Here is a 24,715-nt window from a genome sequence, read left to right on the forward strand (position 1 = left end):
TGTATTTTTGGGCTTCTATAGATACTCAGTGCAATATGGCGGACTCTGTGGAAGAGGACCCACTCCCTATGTAAAATAAACAATTCTTATTTTCAGATGATTATACACTAATGAAAGCATTTATTTTAATCATTTTAGGAATTATGCATGACTGATTTTCTTTTTATTTTGTTTTTTTTTTTTTAAAAGAAAAGTGTACCCATAAACACACTGTCCAAGAGTACATTTTTGCATATTCCTGCCAAGCTCTTTCATTTTAAACAGTTACATTGAACGTATTTTATTGTATTATTTTCTATTCTATATTTCAGCTTCTTGTCTTTGCCACACTCACATTCTGATTCTGATTTGGAAAAGTTCGCCTTGAGCTGATATAACATGATTTCTGTCGTCTCGCCTGTAGGTGGCAGTAAGTCCAAACAAACCCCCGTCCATCCAGAGGCAGAACTGCACAGCATCAGCACCACTGATGAATGGTAAGAAGTCAAACACACCAGAGCACACATTCATAAAAAACATTTTATTAAAGAAGAAGCGGGATGGTTTGTTTCCCTATATTCTATACATTATGTGCTATACAATGTAGAGGACAGACTGAGACAGACAGCGCAGGAGTGCTGACCCAGGGTCAGTTTGCTGTTTCACTTCACTCTAATTATTATTATTATTATTTTTTTTTACACAGGGAGGAAATCTTTGTCAGAGAGCAGTTAACTAGTCAAGTGACAAAATGCAGCATTGGTTTGTTTTACTGACAATAAACCAGACAAAATCAAAGCTGGAGCATCACTACACTCATGTGGAGAGTTACGAGTCAACCTGTGCACAGTGACTGCAGGGCAGACTCTAAAGACATCTGCTCCTGAGCTCAGTGTAAATATAGTTTCTTCACCTGCAGAAGTAAATGTTTCCCCATGAGACATTTACTTTTCACTAAACAAAATTGTGAAACACTAATCTAGGTTTGTTTCGGAGTTTAAAGTTTTAGTTTTTAGCCTATAAATATATAATAATAAATTCATTGTATCTCTTAAAAATGCCAGTGTGATTATTTGTCCTTTTTCTTTTAGAAACACGTCCTCTCTGACCCGGGATCAGAGCTCCAGAGAGGTGAGATCAGTGCTCACAGCCGATTGTATAACTCAATGATTATGATGCTACTTGACTTTTCAATCTCAACAAACATTTTGGCCTTTTTTTTAATCTCAAAAAGCATTTGACTACAAAGGAAATCCAGCAAATAGTTTATGTTCAATTAATAAAAAGTGAACAACAATTTGAGAAGCTCATCAACAGCAACGATACTGTCATCATTGTCATCTCATACGCACACAGACAGACCTCACGTACTAACACCACTCCTCTTTGCTCTTTATAACGTCAGAAAATAAACCGCCCGAGTTAACATTTAGAACCATTAAATTCTTTAAATATGGACTTTGATTTAGAAATATTTACATTTCTTTAAAAGAACCATCTGAACATTTATAGTTTTTATTGTTGATGTGATGAGAAGAAGTGAGGTTGTTGTGGTTGTGAGGATTGTTTCTTTGACATGATCCATCTCTCATACAGACAGAAAAGCAAAAACTGTAAAATAAGCAGAGAAACCACACTTAAAAAACACAAACTAAATTCTTAATAACATTCTTAACATCAGTCGAGGTGAAGCCAGATGTTTTTTTTGCCTAACTTATGTAATGGTGAACACAAAAAATGAACAACTGATGTCAGATACTAATATAAGGAGTAGTAAGTAAGCAACAAAGGATTTTTTTTGTCTGTATGAGCCAGATGTGTTTTCATGTCAGTGGAAGCAGAATTGTAAGCGAGTGCGTCATTATAGATCCTGTGTATGATTGTGATTGGACAGCTGACCTGACACTAAAAAACCCTGGATTTTAAGGAGGAGAGAGCGGAGGACTAGGGTTAGACCGATATACTGGTGTGTCAATACTGATTATAAATATTCAGTATGCTGAAGACTGTCAGTCTGAACAGTTTCAGTGTCTTATGCAGTAAATACTGTTTGTTTCAGGGTCATTCTGATGTTCCCCAGTCCTACATCCGTGCCCTCTGATGGTCCTATGTTCCCTGTTTCTAAATAGCAGCTCCATTTTTGCTTAATTTGACATGGCTAGGGTTAGGTTAAGCGGCTATAATAAAGAAATTATACTAGACTCCGGCCCCATGATACAATATCATCAGAGTATTTAAGTCACAATACAGTATTGCAATAACATACGTTGTAATTTAATGCCTTTTTACAATGCAAAATGATACCCTCAAAGGAAAAAGTCAACCTGCGTTTTATGTAATGTGAAGTTTTACAGATGAAGTTTCTTCAGTCATTTTTCTTGCAGCAAAATGTATTTAGCAGACTGAAAAAGCAATTGATTTTGTTATTCTGAAGGGCTACCAAAGTGTCTTTTGTATTTGCAATATTAGGTTATATGATTAAAAACTTAATAGTTGGTGTCTGTGTTTTGATACAGTATTGCCACACAAATTATTGCAAAATGATGCTGTACCGATATTTTCTTCCACCCCTGCCTTAGAGCTACTGGGGCACCTCAAAAGTTACTCTCCAAAGATTTTTCAGCCCTAAATTTAAAATAATATGAATTAATCAATAACTTACTTAACCAAACAAACAAAACATAAAAAAGAACATTCATTTTTAAACATTTTAGGGTCAAAAAATAGATAGTAGTTGATTATTGCATTTTCCAAACAGGTTACAATTAGGGAAGAGATTTGGGGTCAGGTTAGTTTATTTCTGAAATATTTTAACATGAAAACGGTCAAATTTGACCAAAACACAACAGCAGGATTGATTTGTGCCGACAGAATATTGACCCAGGGAATTTAGGATTTCGAGAACATAAAACTTTGGGAACTGCAGACCCGTAAAACATAGGACCCTGGGAAGATAAAATCCTGGGAATTTAGGACCCTGACAACATAGAACTGTGGGAACATAGGACTTTAGGAACATATGACCCTGGGAACATGAATGCACTCCTGTTTGTTTCCATCATAACAAGAACAAGTATCCAGTAGAAACATGTTCACTGACGGAATAATTGTTCCTAAAATGCTCAGATTTAATCATTTTAATAACTGCTACAAATACAAAATTGAAAAAAGTATCAATATCACACCAGTATCGGTTGAACTCTAGTGAGAAGATGCGAAGCCACAAGTGTTGACGTGTGAAGATGCATATATACACAAACATACATTTTTGCATAAACTCTATGTACATACATTGTGTGTGTTGGGACTTGATTTGGCAACCACGCTGAGAAAAAAGAGTTTTTCTCTCATTAATAAGGCATGCCATGTGACTCGGGGAGCTCAGTCTGACAGCTGCTTTTATTTACCTCCTCACTCTGTTTTCCCAAATTGACCTCATGTTTTGCAGATTTCTTGCAGAATTTCAAGCAGTCTGTTTTGGGTGTTTACTCAGCACATCACGACAAGCTCTGAAAGTTTCGATTGACTGGACTTTATTCCTTTGTGATCCCACGCAGCCGACTTCGCCAGAGCTGTCTGCGTGATGTCATCACTTGGCGACAGCTGCCGCTGCTGTAACGCCAGAGCAGTGCTGGATCTCTCCTCCAAGGCATGACATCATCCCGACATGAAGCGCTTCAAGTCTGCTGGCCGGCCCGTCTCTGTGAGTGCACACTGTGATGTCATACGCCATGCTCCAACGACCGGATGCGTCGCCTGTCGATGCCATCAACGTCATGTCACATATTTGATGGCCGCCGCCCGCGGGTGGCGCCTAGTGAGGCTCGAAGCCTCGGCTCTCTGGCCCTGTAGAGGAATCAAAAGAATTATTTTAATTGTTTTAATTAAAATTACCCTTCCATTAATAGCTTTAAATTTGGGAACAAGAGAACCACAGAGATCATTCCTGTGCTGACAAATGCTGTCTGACATTTGACCTCTCAAATCCATAAATGAGAGTTTTTAGTCACTCACCATTAGTGTTGGGTTGATTTCTGGTTTTGTCAGTCTTGTTTGGTGTCCAAGCTTAAACCAGTTAGTTTATGCAAACCGGCTGAACTGACATTTTAAAAGTAGCCTAAGTCACAGCACCAAATCCAGCTCAAACTGCATTAGTAATTAGCAATATGACAGCATGAAGATTATGATGCAATATGACGCAGACACTGCTGTCCAATAGGTTGTGTTATTTACTGCTTACTATTATTATTATTTCCCATCCTCCTCCTGATGGAAAATATTATACCAAACTCCCTTTAATAAATATAACGTTTTAACAAAACTCTAGAAACACGCAGTACAAGAGAACTGAGACTTGTTCACGTTCGTGTGTAACCCTGGCTTATGACTGTTGACAATGTTTACATCACTGAGCCTCAGTATGAGTATGAGCCAAAACTAAAAACTTACAATAATATTAAAAATGTTTGATTTAGTCAAATCGCCAAGACAGGAAAAAGACTGACCTAAATCAGCTCGGACTGAGTTTTATGACCACCTTACACCAAATGATCAGGAGTGCGCACACACTGAGGTAAAACCCTCAGGATTTTATCCCAACACTGGTGTCACTTGTCTGCCACAGTGAAATTGCTTAAAAAGTTGTCATGAGTTGTGAAACAAACCTGTAGTGTTCATTGAAGTCCAGTCTGAAGCTGAGGAAACGAAGACTCTCATCCGAACTGGTCATCAGCAACACCAGGAACTGCTGAACGATGGTCTGAAGGAAGGAGAGAGAGGTGAGGAGAGACGGAGAGAAAAGAAGATATAAAACGGCTTATTGCATTGAAGGATGTGCCAAATGCAAATAAATGACAGCTGCTCCTGCAGGCGGATCAGGCTGATACCTGGTAGAAGTGTGTGAGGATGCGGAGCTGCGAGTGCATGTTTGGTATGGTTTTCTGAAACTTCTGAATCCTCTTCTTCTCCTCTGCTTCCTGTTCGGCCGTCACTCCCCACTGACCCTGAATCAGACAGAAGAGTATCATTCGTTGTGTTCCCATCATCCCTCTGCTTTTCTTTTTGTATTTAGCCTCCCACCTCCTCCTCTCTCTGTTGCTTCTTCTCTTCAAACTGTAGTCGGAGGGTGAGTTCTTCCAGGGCCGAGCGGTAGAGGGAGTCCTGTGCGCTCTGGAACTCAATGATCTGGTCGAATATGGCCCTCAGCTGGGTCAAAAGAGACTGCACAGACAGATAGATACAGAGTTCAAGGACGCTTTTGTGTTATAATCTACTTTTCTAAAATCCATAACATTATTGTGTGTGCATTACCCTGCTGTTATTGTCCAGCAGGCACCTCGAAATGACGCTGTCAAGGAAGACGTCGTGGGCAGCGATGATGTGGTCGAGGTCCTGAGCCTGCTGCACTTTGTTCCACAGCTCGTCCCAAGAGCACTCAAGCACCTGAAAAACAGGAATGGCATTGGTCTTTTATTTGAAATCATATACGTTACAGTCAGTGTGGTCCGGCTCTGATATGATGGTGGCGCCTTTCTGTCCACAGTCAATATGGATTTCTTAAAATTTGTGTAATTGTTTGATCAGATGTCTGAGCAGAGAAATCGTTACTGTCTGAGAAATGAATATCCCCTCTAAAACAAGCTTTTCAGTCTGACTTTCAGAGTAGTTTGAACCTGCAACCTTTTAAAATTGAGTTAATCTCACAAACTTCAAGGCTGCACTTGATCCTGTAAATCAGAGTCCTGCAGCGCTGCATTTAACAGACGCAGCAGATCGCCTCCCGCTGTAATTGCTGCTTTTTACTGATGTTTTACAGCCCGTGATGGTAACGGCACTGCTAATGGTCTGACCTCGAAGGTGATGTAGTACTGCATTTGGTGGATGAAGTGGACCATCTCGGAGGCCAGGATGTGACACTGATGCAGCACACCGGACAACTCTGGAGGGTAAAAAGCACAACGGCAGGTAAAAGATAAGTTTCTCCCTTTTTAAAAAAAAAAAAAAAAAAAGAGTTGACAAAAACTTATAGAGATCTTTAAAGGAATACACCACCCCCCAAAATGATCATTTGTATATCAGTTATTCCCTGTGTTGTAATGAATATATGAAGAAAAATTTGACTATCTTGCACGTCTCTATGTTGGACAAAGATTTCAAAAATGGAGAAACTTCTTGATGAAAAACAGACATAAAGGTTGGTGTTTAAAAACAGCAAAACTAAATCAAAACATTGGTTTTCAAACTCTCGCAGAACTGGTTCAGTGTAATACGGTCTCATTTATCCAGCCGTATGCTCAGTACTTCACATACAGACAGCCTTTTCTAACGTGGAATTGAACTAAAAGGGATATTTATAGATGCTCTCGTCCAGGGTTCCTGCAGCTGAAGTCAAGGTATGTTTAAAACTTTTTAAGGATCCGCAGGAACCCAGACTCCACTGATATAACAGTGATTTTACCTCACTGAGCGCATGATCTGCTGGTTAACCACAGCCTCACTCAGTGAGTATTGTGTGACTTTCATGTTTGGATTCACCAAAGTCACACAATAACACAAACCAACTAACCCACCGAAGCAACGGTAGGACAGCAGCTCCCGTGTTCAGCAATACAGATTTACTATTTATGTCAAATACTTTGAAAAGAACATAGATGAGTTTGAGAAGTACTTGAAAGACACTTGGATTATACTGTACAGGCTGTCTGTAAACAGATGTTTTGATATAGTTTTGCTGTTGTTAAATGCTCAATTCATCAGGAATTTTCTCAGTTTTCAGATTCTTTGTTCACCATAGCGGCATATTTTACATCAAAGTAACCTAAAGAACAGCATCCATAAAAATGGAAACAACACAAACAGTGTTTTCCCCATGTATATGTGTGTGTGTGTGTGTGTGTGTGTGTGTGTGTGTGTGTGTGTGTGTGTGTGTGTGTGTGTGTTTATGTACCAGGCATGGTTTTGAGCAGCTTTGCATTACACATTTGTCCCTTCCAGATGTCAGTCAGTGTGTACTCCATCCTCTTTGCCCGCCACAGGAAATTAAACACGCGCAGGTAGTGGCCCATACACTCCCTCGTGAACACCTGAAACACACACACACACACACACACACACACACATATATATACAAACATATGATAACAGCAGCAATAAATGGACATTATGTTGAGAGCTGTATTGAAAGTGTGCATGTGGTACCGTAGCAATGGGTCCATCAACGTGGTAGTCCAGACTGAAAACATCCCAGCCAGTATCACCTGGAGACACCTGCAGCCAACGAAAGACAGATGTCAAAAGATAATAAATCACACACACACACACACACACACACACACACACACACACACACACACACACACAAAATACCTCTAGCAGGCGAACATCCAGCCTCTTGAGGATCTCTGCGTTGTCAAACTGGGCGTTTGTGGCTCTGACTGCCGTCTCTAAGATACCAGTAAGGTTGTGTTGATACAAAGTGGTGGCAGGACGCACCAACTCTGGTCTGGGACCAAAAAATCAGATACAGTATCATGAGTATTTTGTCTTATTGATAATCGAACGCTGATCATGATATATTCAAAATGTGTGTTGCTAACTTGAGCAGGTCCATGAGGTGTCTGATGAAGTCTCCCTGGCCCAGCAGCAGGTATCTCCTCATGGCCTGCAGATGCTCCAGCAGCAGGTAGTTGCGGTTGAGGACATCCAGCAGGTATTTGCTGGTGTCAAAGTAGGCGGCGTCGATCTTCTCCTGAAACGCCCCCTCCAGGTCCGACAGCAGCTCTGCAGCTATGAGAGCATCGAGATGAAAAGGTTCTCAAGTGGAGTTTTAACTTTTAATGTTCTGCATGAGTTTTCCCATAAAAAAGGATTTGCTGCTCTATCATGATTTTTGTAATAATGTTATGTGCAACGCAATGATATATTTTGCTTTATCATCAGGGTCAAACACGCAAATATCCGCATCGGGCCTCTGCTGCTGCTGCTGCTGCAGGATGACGGAGAGGACAGCGTGATGTCCTTCAGCAGATACAGTAAAAGCTGCAGATCAAACTGGTCAGATGAAGTCCTACAGACGTGATCAATAGAAGACAGCTAAGTATATCTCTTTGCTATGCATAGTCAAAAGGAGCGCAGGACAAGGCCAGTGAGCGGTAAGAGCATCGATCATGGCCTGTCCACTAGCCTCCGTCAATATAACAATATCAATACGAGGACGAAACAAAAAAGGACGCTTATTGTCCACTGTCAGCCGATTCAAAAATATAACACTAAATAAGAAAGAAAACAAAACAATAAAGAGAATCGATTAGGCTGGCAGTATCATTGACTTTTACATTTTAAGCATATTGTTTTTCCTTAAACCTGAGCAAATGATTTTAATTTCTTTCAAAAACACGGGGCAACGATGAAGGCAACGAGCTACTGGACAAGACCGAAAAATCTGCACCAAATTAGAGAAAGAACAAACAAATACAAACAAGAAAAATGTTTAAAATAAAAAATAATGTGTATTAATTTTATATATTTTATAATTATAAATACTTGGAACTTTTGATCTTTTTTCTTATTATACTAAAAAGATGCACTTTGGACTAATATTTTCTAACAATAATTTCTAATAATTATGTCAAGAAGACTCTTTCAATCGTAACTATGCCCAGAAACAAAGAACAGATATAACCATGCTTATTTCACTCTAAATAGGAGAGTGTGAGGCAACATGGGAGAGAAATCGAGACTCTCACCATCTTTGGGTGTATCTGCAGACGTGGACGCCGGTGTCATTTTGCCCGGCGGTGTTCTGTCGTGACAAACTTGATGCAGGAAGTTGATGGATTTACCGATCAGCAGCACCTAGAGGTGAGCAAGAGAGATTTAATGAGTTGATATGACTACATGTCAACAGTCTTACTTGTTTGTGTAAAGCAATAAGATGTGTGATAGTGTGTGTGTACCTTGCGGGCCTGATCCATGGTGATGAAGGAGGGGATCATTGACTTCCTGAGGGAGTACTTGTCGTGCCACAGACGATCTGTCTTCACGTTGGGATCTGATGCTACAAAGAACTGGAAAACAATCAAATAATTAACAATAATAATAATAATAATAATGTTTTTTGTAGAACTGATCCCACTGTCCAAAGAAAGCCCTCAACCTGAATGGACTCTCATGAAACCTTTGAAAGAGTGAAGTTAAGAGTCAAACACTGGATGGAGAGCTCAACAGACAGAGTGTACCATCCATGACAGAGGTCTTCATCTATTGTCACGTTCACTTATTTTGTCCATTAAGTTCAAAGAGTTACTACAGTAGCTTCAACTGGCTTTCTAATGGGCATGCTGAAGGCTGCGTACTGCATGTATACTGACTCCAACTGTCAGCCTCACTATGAATCCAGCTCTACGCAGCACTTTCACATCAGCTACTAGCTGAAATAAGAGTGTACGGGAATTTTTACTATGATACTGATTAGCGGTGCCTTTGTCTTCCTCTCTTTCTCTCTCTCACACACACATTAAAACTACATCCCTCTTTTGCTTTTCAAACCCAGTTTAGATGAAACTGGCTAAACTGACCGCAGCAGTAATTTGGGAAATAGCAATATGGGGCACTGGATATGATGAATTTACTGTTTGTCAGACCACACACCCCAGCCAGATTAAAGCCAGCAGTGTGGACACATTTCGGTCATCCGATGGTCAGCAATGAAACTGATCCTCTATATTTAGTTTTGTTAATTGTATGTGAAGTCACCTTAGTTTAAATTTTACTTTATTAGTCATATGTAGGTTACAATAACATGTCTTGGACAAGAGAACAGGTCAGTTCAGCAATAAAAGCACTAGTTGCAATAAACATGAGATCAGATGAAGTGACAATAAGATGTAAGATAAGACAGGATGACATAAATAAATAGCGTAAACTTAAACTGATATTTATTTTTAGTTGGCTTAAAACTACTAATCAGTGAAGGCGGAGTTTGCGCAGCCTCCGTTTGATTATATGTACGTGATGTGGTGGTTAGTTATCAGTTAATAGTGATTATTTTCCAACCCCGCTAAAAATAGTGGATAACTGTAGTGGAAGTCTGTGAGGTCATTTTTGTGTGTGTGTGTGTGTGTAAAACCATGTGTTGTTAATGATGTGTGCCTCAGTGTCATCATTTGGGATCAAATTCATTCATGATCTGCTTGCTTAATATCACAGATTTCTGGTCTTTTTACTGGCTTCTTATTTTTCAGGAGGAAAAAACAGCAACACGTCACACAATCTAACTCCACGCTTTGTCATACCCATGTTTCTGCAAAGTTCAGGTAAATTCCACATTCACTAACAAGTGTCACTGATTTGAGACATTAAAAACATGTATTATTAGTAAAATATAAGGCAGCTGAACTACAAATGTACAGTTAAATTGTGTCTCCTGTCATGACCTAAAACATCTCATATTTACTCCGTAATTACAGGTGTTGTTTATCGCATGTGTTTAACAGACTGTGTGTGTGTGATCTCCAGGGTAATTTCCCTCCTGAAAGGTGCCATAATTTTATCTCTGTGTTGTTAAACACAGCACTTAAGACCAGAGTCCACTGATGACTAATGCTTAATGCTGGACACATAAATACTGTGTGTGTGAGAGGGAAACAGAAGGAGAGAAAAGGGCAGGAGGAAGTAAAGGAGAAACATCCATCACCGGGCTCTCCATTACACTCCTCTCATCAGTCCTCATTGAAGAAGCTGTCCTGCCTCTCCCCCCGCTCTTTATTCCTCTCCTCCCTCCTCCTCTCAGTAATGTTCTCTCTCATTGGGGTCAAACGTCAGAGCAGCTCAACGGAACAATGTTCCAAAAATGACCAGTAAATTCCTGCTGGGCCTCTGGGAAGCAAAATCTCTCATTAAGCATCCGACACCAAATTTAGGGCAGAAAAGAAGTGTGTGTGTACCTCGTGGTAGGTGTCTTCTAGCTCTCCATCATAGATCCACCTGTAGAGGAAGTTGAGGATGGGGTGTGACACCAGGCTGAGGATGTGTTGAACCAGCGCTCTCATCTGCGGGTCGCCCGTTTTCCCGTAAGAGTGGACGGCCGAGGCCAGCTCGCCTCCTTTCCGACCTTGGCAGAAGTCGACGAGGGCGGCCAGCGTTTTGAGTCGGACTTTGGGGTCGTACATCCAGACCAGGAGCCTTCTGAGAGTCAGAGTGCTCTCTGTGCACACGGTCACACCCTGCTCATCCTCCACCTGCAACTACGACACACAAACAGACACAGCAACATTATCATCAAATGCTTTTGCATGAACTTCTCTGTGAGCTCTAGGCCCTGTTTGATGTGTGTACCTGGGAGTGGAGGACCGACAGAAGCCTGTAATACTCCTTCAGCTCCTGGTGGAGGGAGGCGCAGAAGCTCTGAGCGGAGAGGAGGAGAGAGGAGGACACACAGATGAAAATCTATGCTTTGGTAGATTATATACAAAAAGAACATATATGGAAAGCGCAGACACACCTGTCCGACCAGTCCGAAGGCCCGGTCCAGGCTCCTGGCGTCGGTGTACTTCCTGACTTTGTTGTGGAGCCAGCCGAGCTCGGCCAGTCTGCTGCTGGTGTCTCTCAGGGACTTACACAGCACCACCTGGTGAGGAACAACACACATTACAACACGTACACAACATCCAGGAGTCATTAGGACTGCAACTAGGATTATTTTAATGATTAGTTTTTTATTCTGTTAACTAGTTTCTTGATGAATCAATTAGTAGTTTGGTCTATAAAATGTCAGAAAGTGCCAATCAGTGTTTCCAAAAGCCCAAAAATGATGTCCTCAAATGTCTTGTTTTGTCCACAACGCAAAGATATTCTGTTTATTGTCACAGAGGAGTAAACAAACCAGAAAATATTCACATTGAAAGGGGCATTTTGAAGCTTTTGAAGGCTGTATGAGGTACATATCCAAAGTCAGTGTATTACATTAAGTAGATTATGGCAGCACAATGCATATCTTGAGTCAGTAAACATAATACTTTTTAAGTCCATGTTTGTAGCTTTAAAGGATTTTTCTTCACATTTTGCATGCACGACACACTAGACTCTGGTGAGATTATGTTACTCACTGAAATTGGCATTGATAAGATACATTTACAATTTTAAAGGTGCAATTTGTAACTTTCATGCACGAACGAGCTTAATAAAAAATAATCTTGTGTGCAGTTTGCTGGCACAAATTTAATTTTGGAACCTCTGACAGAATTTATGGAGATTCCCGTATTAACATAATGTACCAGCTGTGACTGGCGCTGTGGTTTTGCAGCGACTGTTTTTTTTCCAGCTGAGTAAGATTCACATTTAATGATGCATTAATTTTTTATCTGTTAAAAAAACCCCTCTTATCCAGAGAGCTTTGCGAAGGGAAGTTAAGTGGCCATAGAAGAGTCCAAAATATTTCCATCCTTGACTCATTTATTTTCGGCCTCAGTGGTTCCTTCTCCATCAGGACGGTGACAGCAGATTGACCACGAGTCTATGTTTAGCACCACTGAGAGGATATGGGACAGGTTACATCTAAGGCCTTTCCTATCAATAATACGAGAGAGGACGATGAAAGAGGAATAAAAGAAACTGACAGGACAGAGAAAAGAAAAGAGAAAAGAGAGGTCGATGTGGCTGGGAGCCAAAGAGCTTCTTATTGATCTGTTGAATCTTTCTTTTAAAGTCCAATCAACAACAGCGGTCTTGATACCATATTGTCTGCTCTGGATATGTGGTGGCCTTTATAACTCTGCTTTATTTAAACAAAACAAACAAAAAAAGAAGATATTAAACAGCGACTGCTAATGAACAGATTCTCTGTTATTTAAAAAATATGGATAAATAAGCTGATTTTCACTATACAAACAGCCACCATGTGTTCTGCTCCGTTTCAGGCGTTTCGGGACGGTGTCGACCAGAGCTGCACTGTGAGGTTACTCTGGGTAATGTGTGCAACCCGCTGAACTAATGAGGCCATTAAAAACTTTGCGGGGCTGGATGCAGGTTCACGTACCTTGCTGTCTATTTTGTAGCAGTTATCCTGGGCGCTCATCTTGATGAACTTGCCATCGATTCCCTGGAAGACGTAGAGGATGTCCCGCACCAGCGCCGCCTCGCTCACCTCCCCTGTGCCAACAGAGGACAAGAGGACAAGAGGACAGACAATTAGCTGGGACTCAGTAGGTGCTCTCATTTTGAAATGAAAACATTTGAGTCAAAGTAGGCTACTAACTGCAAAAAAAAGTTTGTATAATTTGACTTTTTTTTTTTTTTTTAAAAAAGAACATTTTGTATCACTTTGACTGATATCAATCCCTTATGTTGAATTTGTGAAAAAAGTTGTTTTTTTCATGCCTCTGGAAAGTGAAGACTTAAAAAACGGAGAAAATATTTGATAATTTAAGTCATAGGCAACTGCGTTTTACAACAGCAAAACTATATCAAAACATCCGTTTGCAAACTTTCACACAACTCATGAAGTGTAAGTGCCATTTATCTAGTCGTGTGTTCTTGATTGATCGATTGATAACTCTGACTTTTCGTTTGGTTCTCCATCAGAGAGGGCAGTCTGTTTGGGAAGCACTGACTGTAGGTATGACTGGATAGATGATTTTTGGATTGGATTGGTATGGGAGTTTGTGAACAAAAGTTTTGATATAGTTTTTCTTTTGGTAACGATGGACCCTTATGACTTCCATTCATCAAGAAAATTCTCGGTTTTTGGATATTATGTATATATATATATATATATATATCTTATTATATATTATATTATATTATTCTGCTTTGTAGATGTCACTCACCATCAGGGCGAGGACGGACCACTCTGGAGGAGGGAACTGGGGGTCCAATTGGAGGTCCGAGAGGTGGTCGAGTGGCGAGAGGGGCCAGAGCGGAGGAGGGAGAGCAGCTTACAGGAAGAGCCCAGGCCAGCCGAGAGCCCAGAGGCTGAGCAGCTCCTGCTGCAGACTGAGGGGGTTGACTGAGACACACACACACACACACACACACACATGCACACAGATATCGTCCTTTTGATAACACTTCAATATGCTATAGATTTTTTTTCTGATTTGAGTCCCATAGAAACACAAAAGACTGTTTTGTACATCCAACAACAACTTGCATTTAGAGATCTCCTGTTGGACGATGTACTCGTTTACAATTCAATGCCATGAGACCTTTTTTTATGTTTGGAGTGGGGATTTGCGCTTTCGTGACTAAAAAGGTGAGCCCGGACAGCTTGATGGTCATGTTTATCTGAGGAGCTTCTGCATTATTAATGAGCATAAATGGAATTAAATGGCCTTCTGATGCCTCATAAAAACAGATTTATAAGAGGTCGGGCTGAGAAGCAAGTCATTTTCTGGTGCTAACTGATGCTTCCTTTATGTGGCTCTGAGTGTTTTTACAGGACGAGCATCAGATAAATAACCCTATTCTCCCCAGAGCCTTTCACAGGAATCTGCTTAAACACAGCTGATGAGTGTGACTCAGTTATGAAAATGTGAGTGGGTTCGCTTCTCTATTAATGCATCATCTGATTACTTAATAACTCGAAAAACTAGCAGTTTTGTTATTGGCATAATGTGTCTTCAACAGGTGTGTTTATGCATGGAAGCTGATCTGAAAACTCACCCAGCCAGCAGCGACTGCGGCGTTGGCGTGGGTCCGTTCAGGGTGTAGACGCCCAGACTGGAGATGCCGCTGGTCCCCACGCTGGCTGACAGGCCGGCGCTCCTCTCCACGTAGCCCAGGGCGAGGCTCTGCGGCCGGGTGCAGTAGAACGGGGTGGAGTGGGCGTCCCTGGGGAGGGCCTGGGCAAAGAGTGCTCCATAATTTCCAACCTGATGAGAAGGTGAGGGGAATCACCCACATACTTTATTAATATCATACCTTTATAATTCGTAAAGAAAGTCTTAAACCTGTGTGTCTCACCCTGCTGGAGGGTTTTCGGGGGTCTTCAGAGAGGCTGAGCAGCAGGTAGAGAACAGACCAGCGATGCTTCAGAACACTCTGTCAAAAACACAACATCCCATCAGCTAAACTTCCCCATAATATGTCAAAGAAACTGCAAAAAATATCTAACATTAACATCTAATTACCCTTTGAAACCTGGATCAGCTTCATTTGTCTTTTGCTGCTTTTAGACACCTTTCACAAGCGGTTAAACGTTTTTTAAAATGTAAGCGGTTTGATATTTTATTATGTTTCGAAAACATGATATAATGCACAATTAGCAACTTGGCATGAGATATCCAGCAAACTGCAAAAAAATAGTAAAAGGTGACAGGCAAACTACCTGAAAATTGGCTTTAAAACGAGAGTGATTAGAATAATATCAAATAACAAAACAGTTTTTTAAAATCATATATGTAAAATTAGATCACAGAAGAAAAATATTATTATTATTGTTGTTATTATTATTATTATTATTATTATTATTATTATTTATATTTATCAATTTATTTTAGCACACTTTTTTCAACTCGTTTTTCAGTTTTATTCTATTCTATCTTTTTCTTTTTTGTTGCCAATTTAAGGTAATTTTCTTGGAATTTATTAGTAATTTCTTGTTAAGTTCCTTATTGCTGCTTTCCAGCAGAAATCAAGCAAATTTGCTCAGGTTTCAAAGGGTTATTACATATAAAATAATACATTGCATGTTCTTGTAAAAGCCTTAATCTGAGCTGAGAAAATACGCTGACAGACACAAATACCAACCTGTGTCTGAAGTTTTCTGTGCAGCTCTGAGAACAGTGCAGCGTCTGCTTCTCTCCTCTGCTTCAGCACTGCAACACCATTGAGACAAATTTAAAGAAATTTAAAAAAAACCTCTCTAAAAACACCTTATTTGGGATTTGAAAATAACTTAAACTGCACAGTAAGACATAAAAAGGAGAAAATAAACTGCTGAGGAACATGAGGTCCATCAGGCTGCACAGCTCGCTCTGTTCTGCAGCACAAAGAAAGCCATTGTTGCACTGTGAGTGTAAAATACAAAAGACCTCAAATAATTTTGATGTCTTAAATTTGCAGATTTTAAGAGCTGGGCTATATTTTTCTCAGCAGCTCCATAACCCTACACAATACTTAAACAAGGTCCCATAAATCCACCTAAAGACCGTGAATAAATGATCAGTCTGTACAGTAATGCTGTGCTATTTTTGTTTTATTTTCTGCATCAAAGCTTTGATCAATGTTTTCCTTCTAATGGTACTACCTTGGCTCATGAAAGTCCACTGGGATTTTCTGTTATTGTGCAATAAACACTTTTTGTGTGGAGTGGCTGCAACATAAAAGGCATATAAAAAAACCACCTGACAACAACAGAGATGGGCAGCTGTGTCTGGTTGATTAGGAAAAATATACTGTAGGTCACTTATAGAAAGTATTCCCTGGTCACTGGGGGACAATGTTTGTCCTAAAGGGCACTTACATTCTTTCTTGATCTTCTCTGACACCAGGAACTCATCCCGTTCAATAGTGGGGGCGTAATTACTGCCAATGACTCGCACTGCGTACTGGAACTGGTGGGCAACTTCAGCTGGAGGAATAAACAACAGGTAAAAACTAAAAGGCAAAACAGCCAACACTTTGAAGCAACAACAGATGTAACCAGAAGATTATTGTCTTGACTTTTGCTGCTATTTCAAAATTAATAATATATACAGGGTTCCCACACAGTTTCATGGACAAAATCTCAAAACGTTTCAATTACTTTTCAAAGAACCATTGTGAGTTTTTTTTCTTGCCAAACTTGCTTGGTGTTTCTAAACATATTAGATTGAAACTCAATTCAAACATAATTTCAGCTGGCTGGCACATGTGAAGGGAGCGACGTAACGCAGGACAAAAATGTAGAAACATACGTGATGGTAAATCAAAACTTCACATATCGACACATATTAAAGCAATGTCATTATGACAGCTAAAGAATACAAACCTGCTGTTACCCTACATAACGTTATTTTTAAAGAAAACATCGTGACACCTCAGCCACACTGTTACCCTGATCAATAATGAACAGTCCCTAACATTCTAGCTTTGGATAAAAATAACAGCTAACATGCCTGCAAACGTGTCCTGCAAAGCTTTGGTGTGTGCAATCACAAAATTAAAGCTGCAATCGCGTCAACACGACTGAAAGCAAGGATCAAACTGCTATTTTTTCCTCTATCTGATCAAATATGCAAATCTGGGATGTCTGCATCCAGCAGCCTGGGCCTGCAGCTAGCAAGACCCAAGTGCACCCAATAACCATGCAAACTGAGTGTTGATCATTGGAGCACGTTAATACATAGCTGGAGATAACAGCCAACCACAGTATTAATTCAGGCTAACAATGTGTTACAGTGACAGCTGGAAGTACGATGAGGCTGTTCAGCGGGATGTGCAGTGTCTAGCCAAGCCCATTGGCTGACAACTAGCCCCGCTAACGTACGTCTGTTGTCCGTCGCCGCTAAAGTGATACAAAATTCAATTTACTTCTATTAACAATCAGTCTGTTATTTAAGTGTGTGCTTGTCTAACTGCATTAAAGAAATGAGCAATGTGCTCTTTTTAATTCGGCTTATGTCCCAACGACCAAGACACCGTATTTCAGTAATATCCCAACCGTATCCTAAAACTTTCCGTTACAAAAACACAGCGGGTTAGGCCGGCGTAAGCAGTGTTAACTTCTGATTAATATCAAACTCTGTGCTGCGAGGTGTTAAAATGATAAGCCGAATTAGCCAGCAGACAATACAGATTCAGCCGATGTCTTTATATAATGTGTACAACATATACGATCACTAATGGAAATAGCAACGACAAAGTGCCGGTTTTTTGAATGGGGTTTGCTGTGACTAGCGCGCAGCGTGCTAGCGGTAACGTTCACCGATGTACCTTCGCTTTTCCCCGTGATCCTGCAGCAGAGGCTCTGGAGAAGCACGTTGGGTGATTTCTGATCCAGGGTCGCCATGCTGTAGCGGCAAATGTTGCGTATGTTGCCCGATGATTGAATAAATGGCAGTAAATAATATGGACTAACTCAAGTCCGCTACTACCAACAACGCCATTTTGACAAGTTGCGTCAAGTTAGCACCACGCAGGAAGGATGTGACCCGGCACGAGCGCTATGTTTCCTTCAAAATAAGAGCAAACCTTTTTCATTCAGTTTGCAAACGCCTGCCAATTAGAAAGAATTATTTAATGAAGGCAAAAAATCAAGCTATTTTTGAAGTATTTTGGATAAGATGGAAGTTAAAACTAATTAATAGTGTAATACTAGGTATGTGAGTCAAAGATTAGCCTACATCTAAATTATAAGAGAGTCTATAATGTAAATCAGAGTATCTAATCGATTTCTTGCACATTTTTCAGCTCTTCTTATATGCATAATTACTATGAGAGGAATCACAAATGTCAACTTCAAAATGATGGCAACAATGCAAAATAGATACTCCATAGCCTGTTCATTGACACTGATTATTGTCTTTTATCAATACTGACAGCTACCACTGGCATTTAGAATTGCATGGACAATAGAAAAAAAGACAAAACTGATTTTAGAATAATCGATATTCATGCATGTGTTGGAAATATAGGACTGGAATAAAGAAACAAATATGCTACCCAGGGGTTGCACCTAAACACCTTTCATAATCCTTTTTAGTCTGATTTGTTGTCAGCAATAGGCTATAAAATCTTTTTCTTTTTTTTTTTTAAGAATGTAGAACTGATCAATGTTTATCTCAGTACGTGCACTGGTCTTTTCACATGGACCTACTGTAAACCATCAGACTTCACTGTAACATTTAAATAGAGGTGAAAGTTTTATGACCAGAAAAATACTCCCCTGACCTTAGACCGCTTTCATATTAATTACACAGTTGGTCTATGCTGGTTTTGGCAGAGGGTTAAAACTGCTCTGAATTATAACCTTATAACCTATGTGTCTTTGGCAATGCTGAAAATGTAAAAAAGATATAGCCAACTATGAAACATCAAAAATACTCTATGGCAAAGGCTAAAAGTATGACAAACCTGAAATACATACCAAATACATAACATTTTTGAGTTCTAATAATGACAATACAACTATTTAAGAATAATCTCACTGTTTCAAAAAGCAAAAGTACTGAATGGCTTTTTCCCAAAAAAGTTTAACCTGTTTTGGGGGGGTTTACTTTGAAGGTAACAACCGGATATGGTGATTGTTACTTTTGTTGCATTGACGCTGGTGTTTCAACAGAACCCGCCGAAAAGCGTCTCCAGGAAACAGAGAAAGGACAAATGAATGAAAATATTCCCCTCTGGAAACACAGCACCACGATTTATAGTTCTGACCCGTCTGACCTCAACGAAACAGTCAACAGTTACAAACTTATGGCTTAATAATGGCTTAATAATAACGCATTAATTATTTGCATTTTTTTCTGCAGCAGCAGTAGTTATAACTGTAGATATGAAATATCTCTAGAGTGAAAAAAAAGATTTTACCATGCTAATTTGCTGTATTGAAAAGTTGGAAATAGGAAGTCAGAGTAATGTTACACACACACACACACACACACACACGCACACAGGCTGTATTTTATGCAGAATCTGAATCTGAATCTGAATATTTGAGGGTGACATAAACAATCATAACACTCCTTTTTGCTGCAATCGTATGGTTTTGAGATTAATAATTAATTAATGTAAAAATTGATGTAATTATAATGGTTAATGATTTTGTCATATTGTTAAAAATATTGTCATTGCAAAAATCCCCTGAAATATCATGATATCATTTTACAGCCATATCGCCCACCTCTTGTACACAATAAAAACAAGAACTAAGGAAACGCTATCAAAAGTGAGGAAACTGCAGAGGCAGGATAAAACCTTGCAACTGATGAAAAAAGAAAAAAAAATAGATGAATAAAAACTCAAAACAGTAGATAAAAAAAGAAATGGAAGGATAACATCACAAAGTAGAATAAATAAATATGTTGATAATATTAATATCTTATATATTTAATAATAAATACCAGTACAAGATGGTCGTTAAAATGTTTGTATTGAAATATACTCTTGTGAGGAAAAATACACATTTGTATGAGATCTTTATTTATGGTTTCAGCACCATGTGGGTGGACAGCACTGGGGTGTCCACATCTGGACAGCTCCCCAACACACACACACACACACTGTAAAATGTATGCACTGTCGTCTCATTGCATCTTGCAGAGTTTAATTGAAGTTATTGCTAATGTTGTCTTTGGTGCACCATGACGCCCCGTCCCGAACAAACAAATCAATATACTAATTAACTGAAACGTTCAATCAATTACGCCCCCAAAACACTAGAGAGCGCATGCGCTCACCTCCAGTCACGGCCACCACCTGGCTCCTCGTGACGCAGGGGAGAGAAAAGCTCCTTTGGCCGCGGCGCGAGACAAGAAGATTATTAGTCCACGCGCAGAGAGGGGGAGAGGAGGAGACGAGATACAGTCCTCACTCTCAGGAGGAGCAGCCCACTTGTCTGTGCCTGCATGAACTGTCTGAAAACAGACGCACACTCCTCCTGTCACCAGTAAAGCCAGTTACAGTCCCCAGTAGGTGAGTTCAGGTTGTTTGGCGCACCTTTGACGGACCGAGCGTCTTTTTTGTTTAATCCAGGAAGAAGAAAAGGGAAAGTCATGGACAAAGGAGGAGAATTAAAAAGAAGTTAGCGCCTACAGTGAAGTCACCTCCAGGAAAAACGACCCAGAAAGAAGGAGAAGAAGAAGCGTCCGGAGAGGAAAGGGGAGCAGGATGGGGATGGATTTCAGCACTCTTCGGACCCTCATCAGCAGATATGTAAGTTTTTACTTTCCTGTTCGTGCTTTATATTTTGCTTATTCCGACCGCTTGTTCTCTGCACACCGCAGCTCTTTACAATAAGATAAACACAAAGCTTTTATCACTGTTGGTTTCAAATTCCGCCGAAGCAGCTACTCATCCGGATTAAGTTTCACTCGCGGCAGGGAGTGGAGAGAAACTCACTGGGAAATGATAAGGAAACGACGTGACGCCTGAAAACAAACTGTGACTCATTTTCACAGGAAGTTGTGATTTGTTTTAAAGTGTGTTTTTTGTTTTCAACAAAAACAATAGCACTTTTGGCAGATAGTCATTCCAATGGTGCAAACTACGTCCAAATATTATTTATTGACGAATTTTAAAATTTACAGTACAGTACAGTAAAACAGTCATAGATTCATTTTCAGTGTTAACCCTGAGAAATCTGGACTTCTATGATTTCTTTGAAAAACATGGAAAGAAAGCAGTGAGCAATTGACGAAGAAATGACACAAAAATGAGCAAGAAATTAGTTGGGTTTTTTTAAAAAAAAAAATATATGAAAAAAATTACCCAAACAGTAAAATAAATCCAAAAAAGCCAAGAAAACTGCCACAAAAAAGAAAAAAATGCAAAGTTTAAAGAAAAAATAAAGAAAATGATTATGAAAAAATGCTTGTAAATTATAATAGTTCTCTCAAATTATGTTAACTATGATAATTGTGAACATAGTCTAGTTTTAGAAATGTTTGCCTTGCTTTTTATAAAACAATACACTATAGGGTGTATTATAAAGGGTTGACATACACCATGGTTGGTTATAAAGCTTTTTTAAATTTTTTTTTATTCATTTAAGTGCTATTTAATGCAGTATTTTTGACTTTTTCATCACCATGGATGTTTAAATGACAGATTCTTTAATTAGATTTGGCAAACACCCTAATTATTATTTGGCACATGAAGATATTAATTAAGGTATTACAGCACATCATCTTCAAACTCACCAGCATTCAGTCAACAAATCAGAGCGGTTCCTGAATAAGTGAAAGGTGGAGTCACTTAACGTTATCACCAGTTGTAATGCAGACTACCTACTCAGTCATGACAGAACATGCAAAGAGCTGCAGACAGACGGCAATAACTCACAGAAAAAGTGCATTTTTCCAGCAGCATATTTTGCATAGTTTAACCTTTTTTTTGCATCTGATAAAATAAAATAGTTGAAGTCATGTGTGTGCTAATCACTTAAATTAATGACGCTGCGTCTCCCTGTTGAACAAGACTAAAGTCAGTCACATGAATTATGTAATCCAGTTGTTTTCTCCCTGCTCGTCTAATCGATGGCCAGCAGTGGAGCAGCCGGACTGTACGGCTGTGAGTTGCATTAGGCTCCACAGTAATGTGTTTGACAATAATCCAGGCAGAGCAAAACCCCGTTTACAGGAGCACCACTGAGGTTTATACCCGGCTCCGTGCTCAGCTGAGGCTCAGACACAGTCTCCCAACTGTTACAAATGGCTGATTAGATAAAACCCCCTGCTGTGTGGAGGCTGAAATGGAGCCTCATGGTAAGAAACATGCTCAGACGGGGCTGTGGCTGGGAGGATGTGGGATGCTGATGAGGTCTGCTGCTGTAATTGATCTGGAAAACTGCTTTAGATAAATGGGTTGGGGTTAAATTGATTGTACTGCCGCTGCAAAAACCCGGATGCAAAGAGACTGCTGAATGCTTAAGATGAGGGTTAGGAACATTTATCTGGTTGTCAATATTGGGGCTTTATGAAATATCAGTCAATACTCGGAGCCAGCGGTATGATGGAGGATTCTCCCTCTGATTGTGTCTGTAAAAGTAACGAGTAAGAAACTGATAGCCTGATATATCCTTTTAAAAAAAGTTAATGTGAAATATGAGGGATTTCTAGTTTTTGTTTTGTAGAAGGGATGAAAAATGCATCCAACCCCTGACAAGACTTTGTTTCACGGGGCCAATTAAACTGGCATCACTTGTCGCTTTGTGGGCTGACAGCCGTGATGCTTTCAGCATGTTGAGGTTTGTCTTTGATCAGGAAACTAATAGACAGAAAACAACATCTGTGATTCACGTGCGGCGATAAACATCCAGGTGTAATAACAATAAACAATAAACAGAGCAGAAGCAGGACAATCCCGTTGAAACACATTTGAATCTGCAGTCCATGCACGCTTTGTTTTCACCCATTGCAGTCAAATGATCAGAGTGTTCTCAGTCAGTGTGCTCAAGATGATTTTTTTTGATGTTGCAAAAATCAGATCTGGAATTGAGCATAAATAAATCCACATTTTCACTTTTCGACAAATCTGTTTATAATAAAGCCATAGGGAGTTCAAAATATGTGCTGAAATAATCACTAAATTAAACCCACCTTGTAAGAAACTTAAGAATTTTAAATGAATGTTATTTTCTGCGAACACTGTGCCATAGATCATAATTGGTTATTACCTACAAAAAAACTTTTTGGAGTCTGTAAATCAAAAAGAATGAATTGCTGTCTATGATGTGACGAAAGATGTTGAGAGCAGTAATTTTTTCAAAAGCACATTTCAGTGCACAGATATAGTTTAAGGCAAGTACTCTAAGTTTGTAGAAGCTATTAAATTTATTCAGATATTTTTTCAGTGACTTTCACAGAGCTGAAAGGATCGGTCAATTAATCCATTAGATTATAGCCTGGATATTCTGATAATTGATTAATCTTGGTGGTAATTTTTCACACAAAAATGTACGATACTCCGTGGTTCCAGGTTCTCAATTTTTAGACCACATCTCTGTGTAGTAGCACACTGGATGTCTTTGGTTTTTGGATTGTTTCTATTGGCGTTACCTTTGAGTTGTGATGGATGTCACTATTTTAGGACAATTAGATGCTTAATCTGCTTGGATTAATCAAGGAAATAGCAAAATTAGCAGCAAATTAATCAACAGTAAACAATAAATAGAAGTTGCAGCTCCAGAGAATTATCTTTTAATATGCATCTAAATGTAGCCTACAATATAAAATTTCTCCTGGCAGTCAAGCCAATTAAAAAAATACGTAATTAGTGTTGTCAGATATCAACGGTAGCTATGCTAAATTCACTTAAAGGAACACTTCACCCACAACATGATTATTTACATATTAATTACTCTGTTTTACATTTAATTTGTGATGCAAATTTTTCCACAGTGAACAAAGAATCCAGAAAAACAGAGAAAACTTTTACTCTCACTCTCATACAGCTCATACAGTATAATCAAAATCTTCCATGTTCTGTACTTCCCAAACAAAAAGCATTTCCTAAAACCGTACAATTTAAAAAAGCTTCACATTCAAGTAGCGTGACTGGGCAAGCTCGTGCGTTTAAACTCTGCACGTGCATGCCTTTGAACAGACTTCAAACGCCCGCGCTTGCCCAGGCGCGCTATACTTCTTTGTGCGTGAGACTGCAGAGGGGTTTTATTTAGAAAGGGTTTAGCAAAAATGCATGTGTTTGGGAAGCACTGAGCACACGACTGGATAAATGAGACTTTGATTGTACCTCAACAGTAAACAGATGTTTTCACATAGTTTTTCTCCTTATGCACTATCTACTTCAATTCATCAAAAGTCTTCTCCTTTGTTTTAGATCCTTGTTTCAGTAGTTTTCTTAACAAATTCAGTGTAACACGGGGTAAATAATAGATATACAAAAGGTCATTTTGTGGCTCAAGTATTCCTTTAATGCGACAATATGTGAAAAATATGTGTGACATTATTTTAATTAAATGTAACTAAGGGCCACGTTGTACCACTTGGATACCATTTGTACAGTTGCAGAGTTATTTAGCCTCTCCACTTGCTGTCATCTCTGATGTGGAAAGAAGGCAGAGGACGTTATGTAAGCCTAC

General features: G+C 39.4%; 2 protein-coding genes and 1 long non-coding RNA gene across 9 annotated transcripts in view; 2 read left to right on the forward strand and 1 right to left on the reverse strand.

Moving 5' to 3' along the window:
- Positions 1-501: 501 nt before the first annotated feature.
- On the reverse strand, positions 502-18,080 carry tubgcp3 (tubulin gamma complex component 3). Its single transcript, XM_042513206.2, has 22 exons — positions 17,890-18,080; positions 16,439-16,546; positions 15,724-15,791; positions 14,938-15,015; positions 14,638-14,846; positions 13,803-13,981; positions 13,013-13,125; positions 11,480-11,605; positions 11,314-11,382; positions 10,923-11,222; positions 8,934-9,044; positions 8,724-8,832; positions 7,575-7,764; positions 7,345-7,480; positions 7,177-7,245; positions 6,926-7,061; positions 5,829-5,917; positions 5,290-5,421; positions 5,059-5,199; positions 4,866-4,982; positions 4,644-4,738; positions 502-3,825 (listed from the first exon to the last, which is right to left on the reverse strand). The coding sequence occupies exons 1-22, from the start codon at positions 17,963-17,965 to the stop codon at positions 3,759-3,761; spliced, it is 2,718 nt and encodes a 905-aa protein (XP_042369140.2). The 5' UTR covers positions 17,966-18,080; the 3' UTR covers positions 502-3,758.
- LOC148185472 (uncharacterized) lies at positions 7,631-10,929 on the forward strand. Its single transcript, XR_015775955.1, has 3 exons — positions 7,631-7,788; positions 7,918-8,838; positions 10,221-10,929. It is a non-coding gene; the product is annotated as an uncharacterized LOC148185472 (long non-coding RNA).
- Positions 14,722-24,715, forward strand: part of atp11a (ATPase phospholipid transporting 11A) — a 68,286-nt gene continuing 58,292 nt past the window's right edge. For 6 of the 7 annotated variants that reach the window (XM_088074871.1, XM_088074872.1, XM_042513202.2 and 3 more), the window contains exon 1: positions 20,353-20,829. In XM_088074871.1, the coding sequence (XP_087930997.1) occupies positions 20,785-20,829 (45 nt within the window). In that variant the 5' untranslated portion in view covers positions 20,353-20,784. Of the gene's footprint in view, positions 14,858-16,466; positions 16,566-20,352; positions 20,830-24,715 lie in introns of those variants that run through there. The other variant, XM_042513201.2, reaches the window with a different exon arrangement.

Source organism: Plectropomus leopardus, chromosome 24, assembly GCF_026936395.1.
Source record: "Plectropomus leopardus strain MGB_pleo_1.0 chromosome 24, ASM2693639v1, whole genome shotgun sequence".
In the NCBI taxonomy this organism is placed as follows: domain Eukaryota; kingdom Metazoa; phylum Chordata; class Actinopteri; order Perciformes; family Serranidae; genus Plectropomus; species Plectropomus leopardus.